At 48.4% G+C, this 14983-nt stretch overlaps 1 protein-coding gene across 1 annotated transcript; it reads right to left on the bottom strand.

Annotated features, from left to right (window-relative positions):
* Positions 1 to 9620: 9620 nt before the first annotated feature.
* Positions 9621 to 11384, bottom strand: LOC123397924 (FBD-associated F-box protein At5g60610-like). The gene is made up of 3 exons (XM_045092437.1): positions 10374 to 11384; positions 10113 to 10247; positions 9621 to 10011 (listed from the first exon to the last, which is right to left on the bottom strand). Exons 1-3 carry the CDS (start codon positions 11334 to 11336, stop codon positions 9664 to 9666), a joined length of 1446 nt encoding a protein of 481 aa, XP_044948372.1. The 5' UTR covers positions 11337 to 11384; the 3' UTR covers positions 9621 to 9663.
* Between the last annotated feature and the right edge of the window lie 3599 nt (positions 11385 to 14983).

Below are 14983 nucleotides of genomic sequence, written 5' to 3'. Positions count from 1 at the left end.
GGCGACCGCTCCATTGCCAGTGTAGTGTTTGACCATCATTCTTGGGTGGGAGAGGGAGAGAAGGCGCCGGGGGTGAAGAAGAAGAGGAGAGAGCGTCGACGGGGAGAGGTGTGTGAGCACCGGCTGGGGGTGGGTCGCCTTATATAGCCTTGGGCGGGCCGGCCTGCGGAGCGACGTCGTGTGAACTCTTGGCAAGAGCCGACGGGTCGTGCTCACGGGGACGCGCGTCGCCGCACCTTCACTGCGTCGTCCGTGAATCAATGTAAGGCTGACCGGCGGCGCAACCATCGCATTGATTCCCGCGGGAAATGAGGCGATGAGGACGACGACCGCGCGGCCACTTGCTGACTCGGCGGGACCAACGTTTTTTCGCGCCAAAAACGTTTCCGCCAGCGCCCCCGGGCGATCCCGCGCTTGGTTCGGCCTGGGACCGCCGGAGCTTGAACCGCGTGTAAACTAAGCTTGAACTAAGCTTAAACTACCGCTGCTGCCCGTCACTGCCGCTTTCTCCATGCCGAGGAGCTTATAGAAGTTGGTGTAGTCGTCGTCTCCATCGTCGCCGTTGCCACCCGCTCCGGAGCCGTTCTTATTGCACCCCTGCCCTGGGTCACCGAGACAAATGGGGTTCGAAAGCGCCGGCGCCTCCTCTCCACTCTTGTCAAGGATGACGATGACGCCCTCCTCGCGGCCGCGTAAACGGGTGGCGATCTCCTCCAGGGCGCGGCACTGGCGCTCCGTTTATTCCCGTACGTAGTCGTCCCACGCCCATTTTAGGGCGGCCTCATCGGCGGCGGCCATGGCGAGGTGCTCCTGCCTAACGGGCCGCAGCCCCGCCTCCGTCTTCGGCTTGACGAGGCGGAAGGAAGCGTCGGGCTCGTTGTTGATGCGGGTGTTGCGTGTATGACGCCCCAGCGGCGTCTCCTGCGGCTCTGCTTGACGGGGAGCAACGCCGGCGATCTGGAGGAGCGGGAGCGGGAGCCGGACGACGAGGACATCGCCGTCTCCATCCTCCTCGGCGTCTAGAAGCTGCCGCGGCGGCGGGAGAAAGTTGGCGGCGGAGGGTAGTAGTACATGGGTGTGTTGCCGCCCTCGCTGTGCTCAAGGACGGCCTCCAAGGTGCGGCCCGGGATGCCCCACCAGAGGCGCCACCCATCGGAGTTGTGCCGGCCGCGAGGCTCGACCCCGTTGGTGGCGGCGACCTAGTTGGCGGGACGGCATTCGAATAACGCCGTCCACAGCGCGTTGCTGTCGGAGGCGTACCGCGGGAGGTTGTGCGAGTTCTCCGGCAGGCCGGACCGGATGCGCACAATCTCCGCCCGTCGCTCAGCTCCAGTGGGCGGTGGTGGCACCGGGACGCCGCCGGCGCTCAGCCTCCAAGACCCCGGCACCCACATGTCTGGCGGCGCCGGGTACTCAGCCACGTAGAGGAGGCGGGCCTCGTCCTCGCGGAGGTGCCGACGGCCGAAACCGTTGGTGTCCGCTCCATCGCCGGGGTAGTGTTCGACCATCGTTCTTGGGGAGGAGAGGGAGAGAAGGCGCCGGTGGCGAAGAAGAACAGGAGAGATCGTCGGCGGGGAGAGGTGTGTGGCCACCGGCGGCGGTGGGTCGCCTTATATAGTGACGGGTGGGCGGGCACACGGAGCGGCGGCGTGTGAATGCGTGGCAGGAGCCGACGGGACGCGCTTCGCCGCGCTTCACTGTGCCGCCCGTCAATCAATGGAAGGTTGACCGACGACGCAGCCTTCGCATTGATTCCCGCGGAAAACGAGGCGATGAGGACGACGATGGCGCTGCCACTCGCTGAATCGACGAGCCCAGTGTTTTTTCACGCCAAAAATGTTTCGGTCGGCAGTATTTTTTCACGTCAAAAATGTTTCCGTCGGCGCCCCCGGGAGACCCCGCGTTCATCCAGTTCTGACAGTTTTGACAGTGGCGATGGTATGAGAATTGAGAAGGGCATGCATGGCTTCCTCCACGGGTGCTTCTTTTCTGTTCCATATTTCATGTCAATTGTTGCTTCCTCCATCTTCCTCTCTATTTTTCATCGCTCCCCAACAATGCATCATCCAGTTCTCCATCAAATCAAAAATTGAAGATGAAGACCATCAACCAAACCGGAGTTCCATATAGCCAAGAATCCGGCCAGGGGTAGATATTCATCATATATATAACAACGATAACGCTGAAGATATTGCCTCGCAGATTTGAACAACAAGGGACGAAACCATCAATTTCCGTTTAGGCCAGGGGGTGTAGAGATTAAGAGCATCTTGAATAGAAGATTTGGAGATGTAAACCAGGAGAGGTAAAAAAGTTACATCTTCAAAAAAGAGGCAATTCCAACGGATGATGTAAATTTGTGATGTGGAAGGGCAACTCCAACAAATGATGCAAATGCAGATATAAAAGTAGTTGAACTTGGGGACCTTCTTGCGGCATGGTGGCGGCGGGGTGGCAGCGGGCGAATCGAGGCGGGCGGCGGCACTGGAACCGTATGGTGGGTGAGGCGGCAGTGTGGTGGTGCGGGGCAGCGGGGCTGCTGGCTAGGCGCCTATGCTGGGATGCGCGGCGACGGTGCTATGAGTGGGGCAGGCGAGCGGGGTTGCTGGCGTGATGGCGGTGCGGTGGTGCGAGGCGGCGTGGTGGGGACCTGGGGCAGAGTGGGCGGAGCGGCGACAGGGATAATCAATCGGCGGACACCTCGACCGTGTGGAGGAAAAGGGCCGATTCGCGGCGTGTGATAGTGGCCGGTGATCGAAACGCAGCGGAATCGACGGCGGGGGTCGTGGAGGGGGCGAATCTGTCGTGGGGCGATGGTGGCGTGGTGCTGCTGACGGAGGAAAAGAATGGGGTTGAGGAAAGAAAGTGAAAGGGCGGTTTGCAAGGGGCTGGCGTTTTTACATCTGCTATAGGTGGAGATGTATATTTGCATCGCGAGGTCTTGTATTTTCATACACTAGTAGAAAACGGGCCTTTGGCCGGGACCCTTTAGTCCCGTCCTGCCTCTGGGCCGGGACTAAAGGCCCGGCCACGTCGCCCCAATTCTCATATCCTCCCTCGAGGCTTTAGTCCCGGCCCGTAAGGAGTCTTTAGTCCCGGTTCGTGTCCCAAACCGGGACTAAAGGGCTACGCGGTGGGCAGCCCGCATGTGCGCCACCTTTAGTCCCAGTTTGTGTCTCAAACCGGGACTAAAGTCCTCTGCCTATATATAGCACAGCCCCCCTCTCCCCTCTTCGCTGCATTTTTCTTGGATGGAGGATTGTGGGTGGGTGCTTGCTCTCCACTTTTTTTTGATGCACTAGAGGTGTTTATTGAAATGTGTGTTAGAGCGATGCCGCTTCAATTCACCGAACACAACTACGATATGAGATGCCCGAGCCACGCTTAAACCTCTTCCTCTTTATTTCTACTTATTCTAAAAGGTTAGCAACTATATTTCCTCGTTTAGACCGTGCGGTACTAATTTTTAGGATCGTGATTGTATTTGATATACTGTCGTATAACGCAGATGAGCCATCCATGGATGTACGGTGATCGACGCATAGCCGCTTACAGAGAAGGCGTGCATTCTTTTCGAGATGCAGCCGATGCGAACAAGCATGGTGGTGGCTATATGTTTTGTCCATGTGTTGAATGTCGGAATGAGAAGGATTACACTTCCTCAAGAGTCATTCAGAGCCACCTGCTTCGGTCCGGTTTTATGTCAGGCTATAATGTTTGGACCAAGCACGGAGAAAGAGGGGTTATGATGGAAGACGACGATGAAGAAGAAGAGAATGATGATGACAACTACCGATCTATGTTCCCTGAGTATGCTGATACCGCAATGGAAGACAATGAAGAAGAAGATCAGGATGAAGAACGGGAACCAGATGAGCCTGCTGATGATCTTGGCCGGGTCATTTCTGATGCACGGCGAGGTTGCGACACAGAAAAGGAGAGGTTGCAGTTCGAGCAGATGTTACAGGACCACAACAAATTGTTGTACCCAACTTGTGAAGATGGCCAGAAGAAGCTGGGTAGCACACTGGAATTGTTTAAGTGGAAGGCAGAGACCGGTGTGACTGACTCATCATTCGAAAAGTTGCTGGTACTGATGAAGAAGATGCTTCCAAGAAAGAACGAATTGCCCGCCAGCACGTACGAAGCAAAGAAGCTTGTCTGCCCTCTAGGATTAGACGTGCAGAAGATACATCCATGCCCTAATGACTGCATCCTCTACCATGGTGAGAAGTACGAGAATATGGATAAATGCCTGGTATGCACTGCATTGCGGTATAAGATCAGAAAAGATGACCCTGGTGATATTGAGGGCGAGCCACCCAGGAAGAGGGTTCCTGCCAAGGTGATGTGGTATGCTCCTATAATACCACGGTTGAAACGTCTGTTCAGAAATAAAGATCATGTGAAGTTGTTGCGATGGCACATGGAAGATCGTATGAAAGACGATAAGTTGAGGCACACCGCTGATGGTCGGCAGTGGAGAAAAATCGAGAGAGAGTTCCCGAGATTTGCAGCTGACGCAAGGAACTTATGGTTAGGTCTGAGTACAGATGGCATGAATCCTTTTGGGGAGCAGAGTTGCAGTCACAGCACCTGGCCCGTTACTCTATGTATCTACAACCTTCCTCCTTGGTTGTGCATGAAGCGGAAGTTCATTATGATGCCAGTGCTTATACAAGGTCCAAAGCAACCGGACAACGATATTGATGTGTACCTAAGGCCATTAGTTGATGAACTTTTACAGCTGGGGGCCGAACCAGATGTATGTGTGTGGTACGAGCACAAACAAGAGGAATTTGACCTTCGAGCGTTGCTTTTCGTAACCATCAATGATTGGCCTGCTCTTAGTAACATTTCAGGACAGTCAAACAAGGGATACAATGCATGCACGCACTGTTTGGCTCAGACAGAAAGTATATATCTCGACAACTGTAGGAAGAATGTGTATCCGTACAATCGTCGTTTTCTTCCGCCCAAGCATCCCTTAAAGAAAAAAGGCAAGCATTTCAATGGAAAGGCAGAACCCCGGGGGAAGCCTGTCATACGTACTGGTGTTGAAGTATTTGATATGGTCAAAGATTTAAAAGTAATCTTTGGAAAGGGTCCTGGCAGCCAACCTGTTCCTAACGGCCCTGATAAGCGCGTACCCATGTGGAAGAAGAAATCTATATTTTGGGAGCTACCCTACTGGGAAGTCCATGAGGTCCGCTCGGCAATCGACGTGATGCACCTGACGAAGAATCTCTGCGTGAATATTCTAGGCTTCCTGGACTTGTATGGGAAGTCAAAAGATACACCGGAAGCACGGGAGGACCAGGAACGTCATAAAGGAAGAGATGGCATGCATCCACGGCAGTTTCAAGGGCGTGCCACCTACGCTCTTACTAAGGAAGAGAAGGAAATCTTCTTTGAAGTCCTGTTCAGTATCAAGGTCCCGACTGGCTTCTCGTCGAATATAAAGGGAATCGTAAATATGAAAGACAAAAAATTCCAAAACCTAAAGTCTCATGACTGCCACGTGCTTATGACGCAATTGCTTCCGGTTGCATTGAGGGGAATTCTACCGGGAAATGTTCGCCTGGCAATTGTGATGGTATGTGCATTCCTCAATGCAATTTCTCAGAAGGTAATCGATCGAGAAAGTCTATCAGGGTTACAGATTGATGTGGTCCAATGTATGGTCAGCTTTGAGCTGTTGTTCCCGCCATCCTTCTTCAATATAATGACACACCTCCTAGTTCACCTAGTCGAAGAGATTAGAATTCTCGGTCCTGGGTTTCTACACAATATGTTCCCGTTCGAGAGGTTCATGGGAGTCTTAAAGAAATATGTTCGTAACCGTGCTAGGCCAGAAGGAAGTATCTCCAAGGGCTATGGAACAGAGGAGGTCATTGAGTTTTGTGTGGACTTTCTTCCTGACCTTAAGCCGATTGGTGTTTCTGAATCTCGGTATGAGGGTAGGCTGACAAGAAAAGGCACACTAGGAAGGAAAGCAAAAGTATGTATGGACGGGCATTATTTCTCTCAAGCACACTACACAGTTCTACACAATTCCACCGTCGTGGCTCCGTATATCGTGAGACACAAGAATATTCTACGCTCCGAAAACCCGGGGAAGGCTGACTCTTGGATTAAAGGGGAACACGAGAAGACTTTTGGCAGTTGGTTGCAGACACATCTCATGAATGACGACACCGTTGAAGATGAGTTGTACTGTTTGGCCAGGCCACCATCTTCGACTATATGTACTTTCCAAGGGTATGAGATAAATTGGAATACATTTTACATGGTTGCCCAAGATAAAAAGAGCACCAACCAAAATAGTGGTGTCCGCTTTGATGCAATAGACGAGAATGGGCACTGTTTGGAAACATATTACGGGTACATAAGGAGATATGGGAACTTGACTATGGACCTACTTTTAAGATCCCTTTATTTCGGTGCAAATGGGTGAAGCGGACAGGAGGTGGGGTAGTTGTAGACCAAAAGTACGGCATGACAACAGTGGATCTCAACAATCTTGCGTACATGGACGAACCATTTGTCCTAGCCAATGATGTCGCTCAGGTTTTCTATGTGAAGGACATGTCTACATTAACGAGAAAAAGAAATCAGCAAAAGAAGATATCGTCCGATGAGCCAAAACGCTACATAGTTCTTTCAGGGAAAAAAACATCGTGGGAGTAGATGACAAGACAGACATGTCAGAAGATTATAATAAGTTTCATGAAATTCCGCCCTTCAAAGTGAAAACTGACCCAAGCATCCTACTGAATGATGAAGATAAGCAGAGTGCTTCTCCGAGGCAACTTCAACTTACCTGAGTTTACACCGTGTCCATTGTATAAGCCGAGTGTGGAACGCCGTATTTACGGCATACACGTAGCTAAGTCGAGAACTATATGTTCATCGTGTATTCTGATGGGCATGCTCGGTATAGCATTGGGCTTACAGAATGATACTAGGCAACGCGTGCTTTTCCTATACTGAAGCAATGTGCAAAATCGCGATAAAACCATGTTAAAAATCTTCAAATCTGATATTTTGGTAGAAGATTGACTAAATGGGACAATATGTGTCATAAATGTATAAATAGGATAAAAAGTGAAATTCACTCTATATATAAAGAAAACTCTTACCTTCGACTGACTGATCCGGGCCACCTATCCGCCACCGCCTCGTCCGTTGATCTTGCTCTATGTGACGCACCAGATGGTGCCCGCGCGCCAACGGAGCAGCGACCTAGCGTTTTTTTTCCTGAAACAACAGTGTTGTTTCAAAAACGGTCCTGAAGCTGGGAGGTGGCGGCTACTGGATCTGAGAGGGCGACGGCACGGCCGCTAGCCCCCGACGCCGGGCGCTCCCGCCACAGCCCATCCGCCACGACGTCGACCGGCCCTCCCCTAGCCCTCCACCCCCAGCGTCGCCAGCCGCTCGCCCACGGCGACGGTGCGGCCGCTAGCCCCCAACGTCGGCGGCTCCCACCGCAGCTCATCTGCCAGGACGTCGGTCGACCCTCCCCTACCCCTCACCCCCGTGCTGCCAGCCGCTCGACCACGACGCCGGCCAGCCCAACGCACGCCACAGCCCCTCCGCCCCTGATGCCGGCCAGCCCTCCCCTCCCCCACCCCCGCGCCGCCAGCTGCTCGCCCACGACGCCGGCCGGCCCTCCGCACACGGCAAGCCGTACCACGAAGAAGCCGTAGAGCAGATCATTGTGGCGATGAATGAGGTGCCATGCTCTACAGCTTGTCTGTGTGCCTACACGCAGCTGTACTACACTAAGCTTTATTCATAAAAGCAAGCTCGACTAAACATGTATGCTACTAATCAAATTTTGGAACACAAACAAATCTCTAAATTAATAACTAATTAGTGGTTAGCTAAACAACACACATGGATGCTTTAAGGACACACTACTTGTGCACTGCGATCTCTCTCTCTCTCTCTCTCTTCAGTTTATTGCAAATAAACATCATTAGTTTAGTACATCATATCATTTGTACTAATGTCCCCATTGATAAACATGTTACATGTATCATTCTAAAAAAGTATGATATTTTAAACATTAATTAGCAAGATAAACATGGACCATCAGCTATCAATCTAAAAAGGTATGATATTTTAGAAAATGCTGGACATTCAGTTCATTCCAACAGGAAATCAAGTTTGTTGGTGAGTTCACTAAGTTTATGCAAGGGAAACAACTTCAAGCCTTCAAACACAACCTAAACCTTGACACGTTGAGATTGAGGGAGGATGCTAAAGAATAGGCTTGTAGTTTTGTGTAACGTGTCACGATGTTACGATTGTATGTGTGCATGTGTGTAACAAACTGTGGCAGGTTGTTAGCCAAGGATCGGCCTTATCCAATCCTTTATAGATTGGAGTAGGAGCAAAGCCTAGCAACAACATGTGCCGATTGTATTCTTTGTTCTTGGTATTTAACACAAATGTGTCCCTGCAGAAGAGCATACACTTCATGCCAAACTTCTTTCAAACATTTGCCATAAGTATATATTTATATTTCCGTAATGAAAAATAGAGTATTTCTTTCACTGTAGACCACCTTGGTTTCGTGCAAGCACAATCGTCTAACAGAACCATGCCTTATGTCTTCTTATTACATAGAGGAAATCACTCCTCAAATTCTGAATTGGCACCATCTCTCTAATTCTAGCCTTTACTACTAATAAATAATAACATATATCTATTTCTACTATCCATTAAATATTCAGAGAAATACTAGAAAATCTCAACAAAAGGAACTCTAACCCCCTATTTAGCACATCAGAAAACCAAGACCCAAGGGTTTAAGAAAATACCCACCCATACCTTAAATGATTGTGTCAGACTATTTTTGCCGTGTACGTGCAATATAGAATTTCAGTTATAGCAAAATAGTTCTGCCTTGTGCCTATTCATTGTTCGGGCCTGATAAAAAGTCAGTGATCCCATCCAAAGCTATGTTTGTTACTCTGATAAAGCAAAATTTCTTATGTCGATTGATCGGTATTTGAATGTGCTTACAAACAATGGGTATATGATGGTCTTTGCCCCTTTTCAGTTCATACATAATTTTATTTTTGTTTTTCCGTTAAACTGAAATTTTCATCAAACAGTTGTATTTGCCTACACAACTCATAATAAATTTCAGATTTAATTTATGTCAATTTGTTTGATAAACATGGAATTTGTATTGCAATTATGTTGTAGTGTACATTGAAAGACAGAACTAGAGCATCATATGAGGTACTCGTGTCTTTTTTTTGGCTCTGATTTTCTTACCACAAGAAACACACTGTTATATGGTGGATTTACGTATATTCTGCTTGATTTCCCCTTTTGAGGGTGAAAGCTAACTATCGTTGAAAGTGATACTTCGGTTGAGAAAGCATTGTAAATACTACTCGCCCGCATATGCTTTGCCCAATCACACACCCATCATAAGTTATTTTATGCGCTAATATGAAAAGCTCATGAGTTACCAATACAACACACATCAGTATTAATCTGAATTGCACATATTTAGAGTAAGGATGAGAATGGCAACATTGACAGAATAAATAACAATCCGATAGAGCCATACATACTTAGTAACTTTAATGTCACTGGCTGTATTTCTAGTAGAACAAGTGTTTTACAATTGCATGTAAACAGCTACAAATTTAAAATATTTTCCTGTATACAAAAATTGTACATGTTACTGATACACACATCCGAATCCTTGAGTCGAAAGTTAATATGAGCACCGTGTGAAGCCCTGTTCATTAGTTGAAGCCTATGATGGTGTATTGCCACGAACTTATCATCGTTCCTCTTTACTATAAGTTTCATCCTTTCTAGCACTCTAGCATTGAGCACGAAAAAAGTAACAAAATCAATGTCAGATTTTGTGCCCCGATAATAATCCAATACTATTGTTTTCAGATGGATGTCAAAACATGTGCTGGTAATGAGATCCCGGTATTTACGACGCCACAAATTGTTTTTCCATGATTTTTGGCACTGAAAAAAAATCGGCAAACCATGTATATAAGAACTTCACAACAACAAGTAGATGAATAAACAATCCAAAGAAAATGTAGTATCGGTAAAACTATCATCACCTGAATGTACAACTTCTCCAAGCACGGAAAGGTTGTCATCAATTCAATAACCATGTCCAAATTAAGAGTAGCCATACCAAGAACCAAACACTTGATTTTGCACACGGCTGTTGCAAGGCCACGAATGCGCGGTCCCTTCGTCAAAGCATGAAATCCAAAACATTAGACAGTAATATAGGTAATTTCTGTATATATGCAGTGAAATGCAATTTATTAGAAGGTTGACGACGGTAAAAATAATTGAAGAAGAAGATCAGCTACCTGATGATGACGAATATCTGTGGAACCCAACACGAGCCTGGTGGAGTTGGTACAACCTAGGGTGTCCAACTTAGGCACGGAGAGCGCGGCTACATGCAAATCATGGTTGTGATCAAGATGGATCAATGTTTGAAGATGAGGGGCACTCTCGATAACGAGTTCCTCTATGGATGGATCTGGCGAATGATTATCGACTGCAATGGTTGTAAGGGTAAACGAATTCATCCGGAGGCGACGGGCTCCGGTGCACCGAATAATTAGCAAGAACTCAAGAGAAGGGCTGCCGGCAATCATGCTGTTGAGTGAGAAGTCCGAGAGGTAGACATAATGAAGAACGAGCTTCTTAAGCTGGGGGAAGTGAATCCCCTGAAGTGCGTCGTCCGTGAGTGTGAAATGTCCGAATTCGGCAACACAGAGGGTGGGCGAGAAGCGGAAGATTAATGCCGGCACCGGCATCGGCTGCCAGTTGTGCCACCGCCGACGGTAGAACTCAAGCTCCTTGAGTTTATCCAGAGTGGAGGACAGGAGACAGGCGTCGACGGCAGCATCGTTGTCCATGTCCGTGGACAATTCTGGGCGAATGGAGAAGCGGTGGCAGACGCCTTGGTGGGAGGAAATTATGCGTTGTAAAACATCACCGAGTTTACCATCACCGAGTTCAGCGCAGTCGATGTTGAGAGGAAGAGAGCGCCAAAGGGGACGCCAGCGTCTCGCGAGGATCTGCGTGCGGCCGCGTTCCTTGATGGGGAGGAGCGAGATAATCTTACGGAGCATGTCATCGGGGAGGTCGCTGAGGTTTCTGATGTGGTGGAGATCTCGTCCGTCTCCGCATCCATCGTGTTCAGCCGCTCCGGGATCGGGCGGTGCCGCCGGTGGTGCCGGAGCCGGATAGCGCTCGACCTCGAGTGCGGCTGACTTCCTCTTCCGGGTAGCCGTACTCCTACTACTACGGCCGGCCTCCATCTGTTTGGCAGAGATCGGCCCTGAGGAGAATTAGGGTCTATGGTGGAGCTCGGGATTGGAGAAGGACTGGGAGGGGAGGCTAGGGCCAGATGCGGAGCGGACGAAGCAACCTCGATCGCTTCTGAGGAGAGTGTGTGTTTGACACTTTGACTGCTGGCTTAGTACGATGGATGACAGACCAACCCCATAAATAGAAAACTGGCGGACGTGAGTAAATGGAAAGGTGACATGAGCAATTAGAAACTGCCTAATGTGACATGTGCCCTTGACGCTGCCAGAACCCCGCTGCTCAACAGCTAGCATGTTTTTCAGAAAAAAATAGTACTCCCTCAATCTCAAAATAAATGTCTTAAACTTAATACAAATTTATACTAGAGCTAGTATAAAGTTAAGACAATTATTTTAGGACGGAGGGCGTACGTCGACACCTGCACCTTTAATTTAGTTTGTTGCGGAAGAGAAGATTGTGTCAAAGGTCGCGACAGTAAGAGCATCTCCACCCGTTCGGGTTCGCGTTCCTCGTTCCAAAGATCGTCCGAAAGGGTTAATTTTTTTTTATTAAATCGTCCCAAATTCGGCAAAATCCCAATCAAATTCAATCGAAATTCATAGTTTCGTTAAAATTTATGCAAAAACTGAAATTAAAACATAACTAAACATTAAACTAAGCTTGAACTAAGCTAAAGCTACCGCCCGCCGCCGCCAAGGCAAGCAGTTTTCATATAAATCTATTTTTTTGTTAAAACGGCTACCACATGAGCGTTTTTTCTGCTGCCACGACGACATTTTTGGATGAAATTTCATGAATACGATGAAGAGTTCTTTGGCGTAAGGTCCATACCATATCATTCTATTTTGAATTGCTTGGGACGTTTTACCCCTTTTTGTGTATCATTTTGATTGCCCACTAGACGTTTTTATTAGTGTGGTCTCTTACAATTATATATCATGGAGTTAGTTTTTCCCATCTGTACCTCTGTCTAGAACACGTGTCTCTTCGGGGTACGACATATACACATAAGTACGAATGATTAGTGAGGTCTAAGGCAGGTGAACGTCAAACTCACTTCATGAGCATTTGGTTATATTGACGTTCAGGAAGGACAGTCATGAGATAGGAACAAACCCATCAAAAGATAAAGTTGGCCTACCCATTGAAGTTCCCAGTCAACAGTGATGCACACATTAATGGCGTTGAGTTAATTTATGGATCTTGAATCACTAGGCGCCCTTCAAAGCTGGGCGCCTCCATTAGACGCCTAAGCACCAGGGGCACCCAGGGCTGGGCCTTGGTCCTCTAAATTCTTCTTGCAGAAAAACCATCTCCTATTTCTCCTGATTTTTTAGGGACTTCTTCAGTGGTGATTCCCTGAAATTCCAAAAAAGCGAAAGAGGGGCATTGAAAACTTGATTAATAAGTTAATTCCTGAAAATAGCTTTAAAACATTACAAACTTAAAGGATAATAGGCATGGACAGAAGATGTAAATTGGTGATGTAAAAGGGCATCTCCAACAGATGAATCAAATGTAGATGTAAAACTAGTTGAACTTTGTGACCTTCTTCAGCGGCATGGCAGCGGCGGACAAATCAGGGAGGGCGATGGAGGTGGAACCGAGCGGTGGGCAAGGTGGAGGTGCGGTGGTGCGGGGCGGCACTGCTGTGGGCAATGCGGCGAAGAAGTGGTGTGTGGCGGTGTGCCAACGGTGCTGTAGGAGGGGTTGCTGGCGAGGTAATGGTGCGGTGGTGCGGGGCGACACAGCGGGGTGCTGCGAACATCACAGGCGAAGCGGTGATGGGAACGAATCAATTGGCGGACACGTCGACTGCGCGGCAAAAAATGGCTGATTCGTGGCATGCTGACGTTCGAAACACGATGGAACTGGCGGCGGTGCTGGTGAAGTAGGCGGATGTGGTGCGGGGCGACAATGGCGGGGTGCGATGGTAGTGCTGGGGGTGGGACATGGGATTGTGGAAGGATAGTGAAACGACACTCGGTGGTTGGCACGCGACTTGCGTTTTTTACATCTCCTGTAGGTTGAGATATTCTGCAGAAGAATTTTGTTACTAACATGTTTCATAGAGAGAATTGAAAACTTTATTATGTCGTTATGCCATATTAAAGTGATAATTGTGCTTCGTGTATTTGTATATTTTGATTGATAAAAAAGTTAATTAACTATGGTTAGCCAATATACTATAATACAAACTTAACTAATCAGTTTGCACTATCAAAATGTGCATGATCCGGAAGTTGGACGCTTGAAGAGAACAAAAAATTTGTTCACATAGGAAGAAAATTGAAATGTTTCTGCTTCTTGAAGGGAAGTCCAACTACGAATAACAAAGCAATGTTTCTATTGTTGGAAGCATGACATCCATATGATGGAAACAAACGTGCAATTATAATGCATCATTTGTAATATTAAAAGCACCTATTGATGATTTGTTTGAACACCGTTTTTCACATCATGAAGCCGACAATTGCAGTGATAAACAAGTAATCATTGGCAGCATTGCAGAGTAGTCAAGAAAGCAAATCATAAATACTCACTCCTTTAGATTTCTTTGTTGCAATCTAGTCTATAGTGGCGCCAGCTGAGACACCGGAAATACTCACTCCTTTGAAGCGGCTAAAGAAGGCCGTGGAGCCTGGCGTCTCGCCACGACAAAATCGTTGCCAGGGGCCAGCCATCGCGATGCGTCGCCCTTGGATCCGCGTTGCAATGCATGTTCTTGCGGGATTGATGGCGCTTCGATCCATTTTCAATGTCGCCGGCTCCGTCAATTACCTAAAGTGGTGAGGTGAGGGGCTTACCACGATGAATTGAAGCTTGTGCTTCCTTAGTGGTGGGGCGACTCTGGATCTGCCGGTCATCTCCCCCCCCCCCCCCGGTGCAAGATTCGCGGCGGTGACCCGCGCCCGTAGTCGCCCACTTGGGGGGGGTGCATCTGGCGGATCGGGAGGGGGGGGAGGGGTAGATCTGGCTCCCCTGCCCCTGTGCATTGAATGGGAGTCTCCACGTGCGCGACTTCTCGGATCGAAAGGGGAGACGCTATGGCCATGGGGCTGGACAAGAGCAGCGAGGGGCCTACAACCCCTGGTGGGTGGCCATCGCGGCTCGAGTGACCAGCGGCGCAGGGAGGTTCTCGAGGAGGTTAGGCCGAGGAGCTCCGGCTAGCTGATGTCTCTCGAGTCCGCTAAACCATACATGAATGCCTCTCTCTCTCTCTCTCAATCTCTCTCTCCCTCTCTCTCTCTCCCTCTCCCTCTCCCTCTCCCTCTCCCTCCCTACAGCCCTCCCTCTCTCTCCCTCTCTCTCTCAATCTCTCCCTCTCTCCTTCTCTCTCTAGTTTATTGCAAATAAATATCAATAGTTTTATGCTACATGTTATTTTTACTAATGTCTCCATTGATAAACATGTTACATGTATCAATCTAAAAAATTGTGATATTTTAAAATTTATTAGCAAGATAAAAAATGGAATCATCATGCATCAATTTAAAAAAGTATGATAATTTAGAAATTCTTGGAGTTTCGTTCATTCCAATAGGAGATCAAGTTGTTGACGGTATTACCAAGCCTTTGCACGCGAAACAACTTCAAGCCTTTAAAGACAATCTAAAACTATCCCAGCCTTTGCACG

This window comes from Hordeum vulgare, chromosome 5H, assembly GCF_904849725.1.
Source record: "Hordeum vulgare subsp. vulgare chromosome 5H, MorexV3_pseudomolecules_assembly, whole genome shotgun sequence".
Lineage (NCBI taxonomy): Eukaryota > Viridiplantae > Streptophyta > Magnoliopsida > Poales > Poaceae > Hordeum > Hordeum vulgare.
This window is presented reverse-complemented; position numbering and strand designations above follow the sequence as displayed.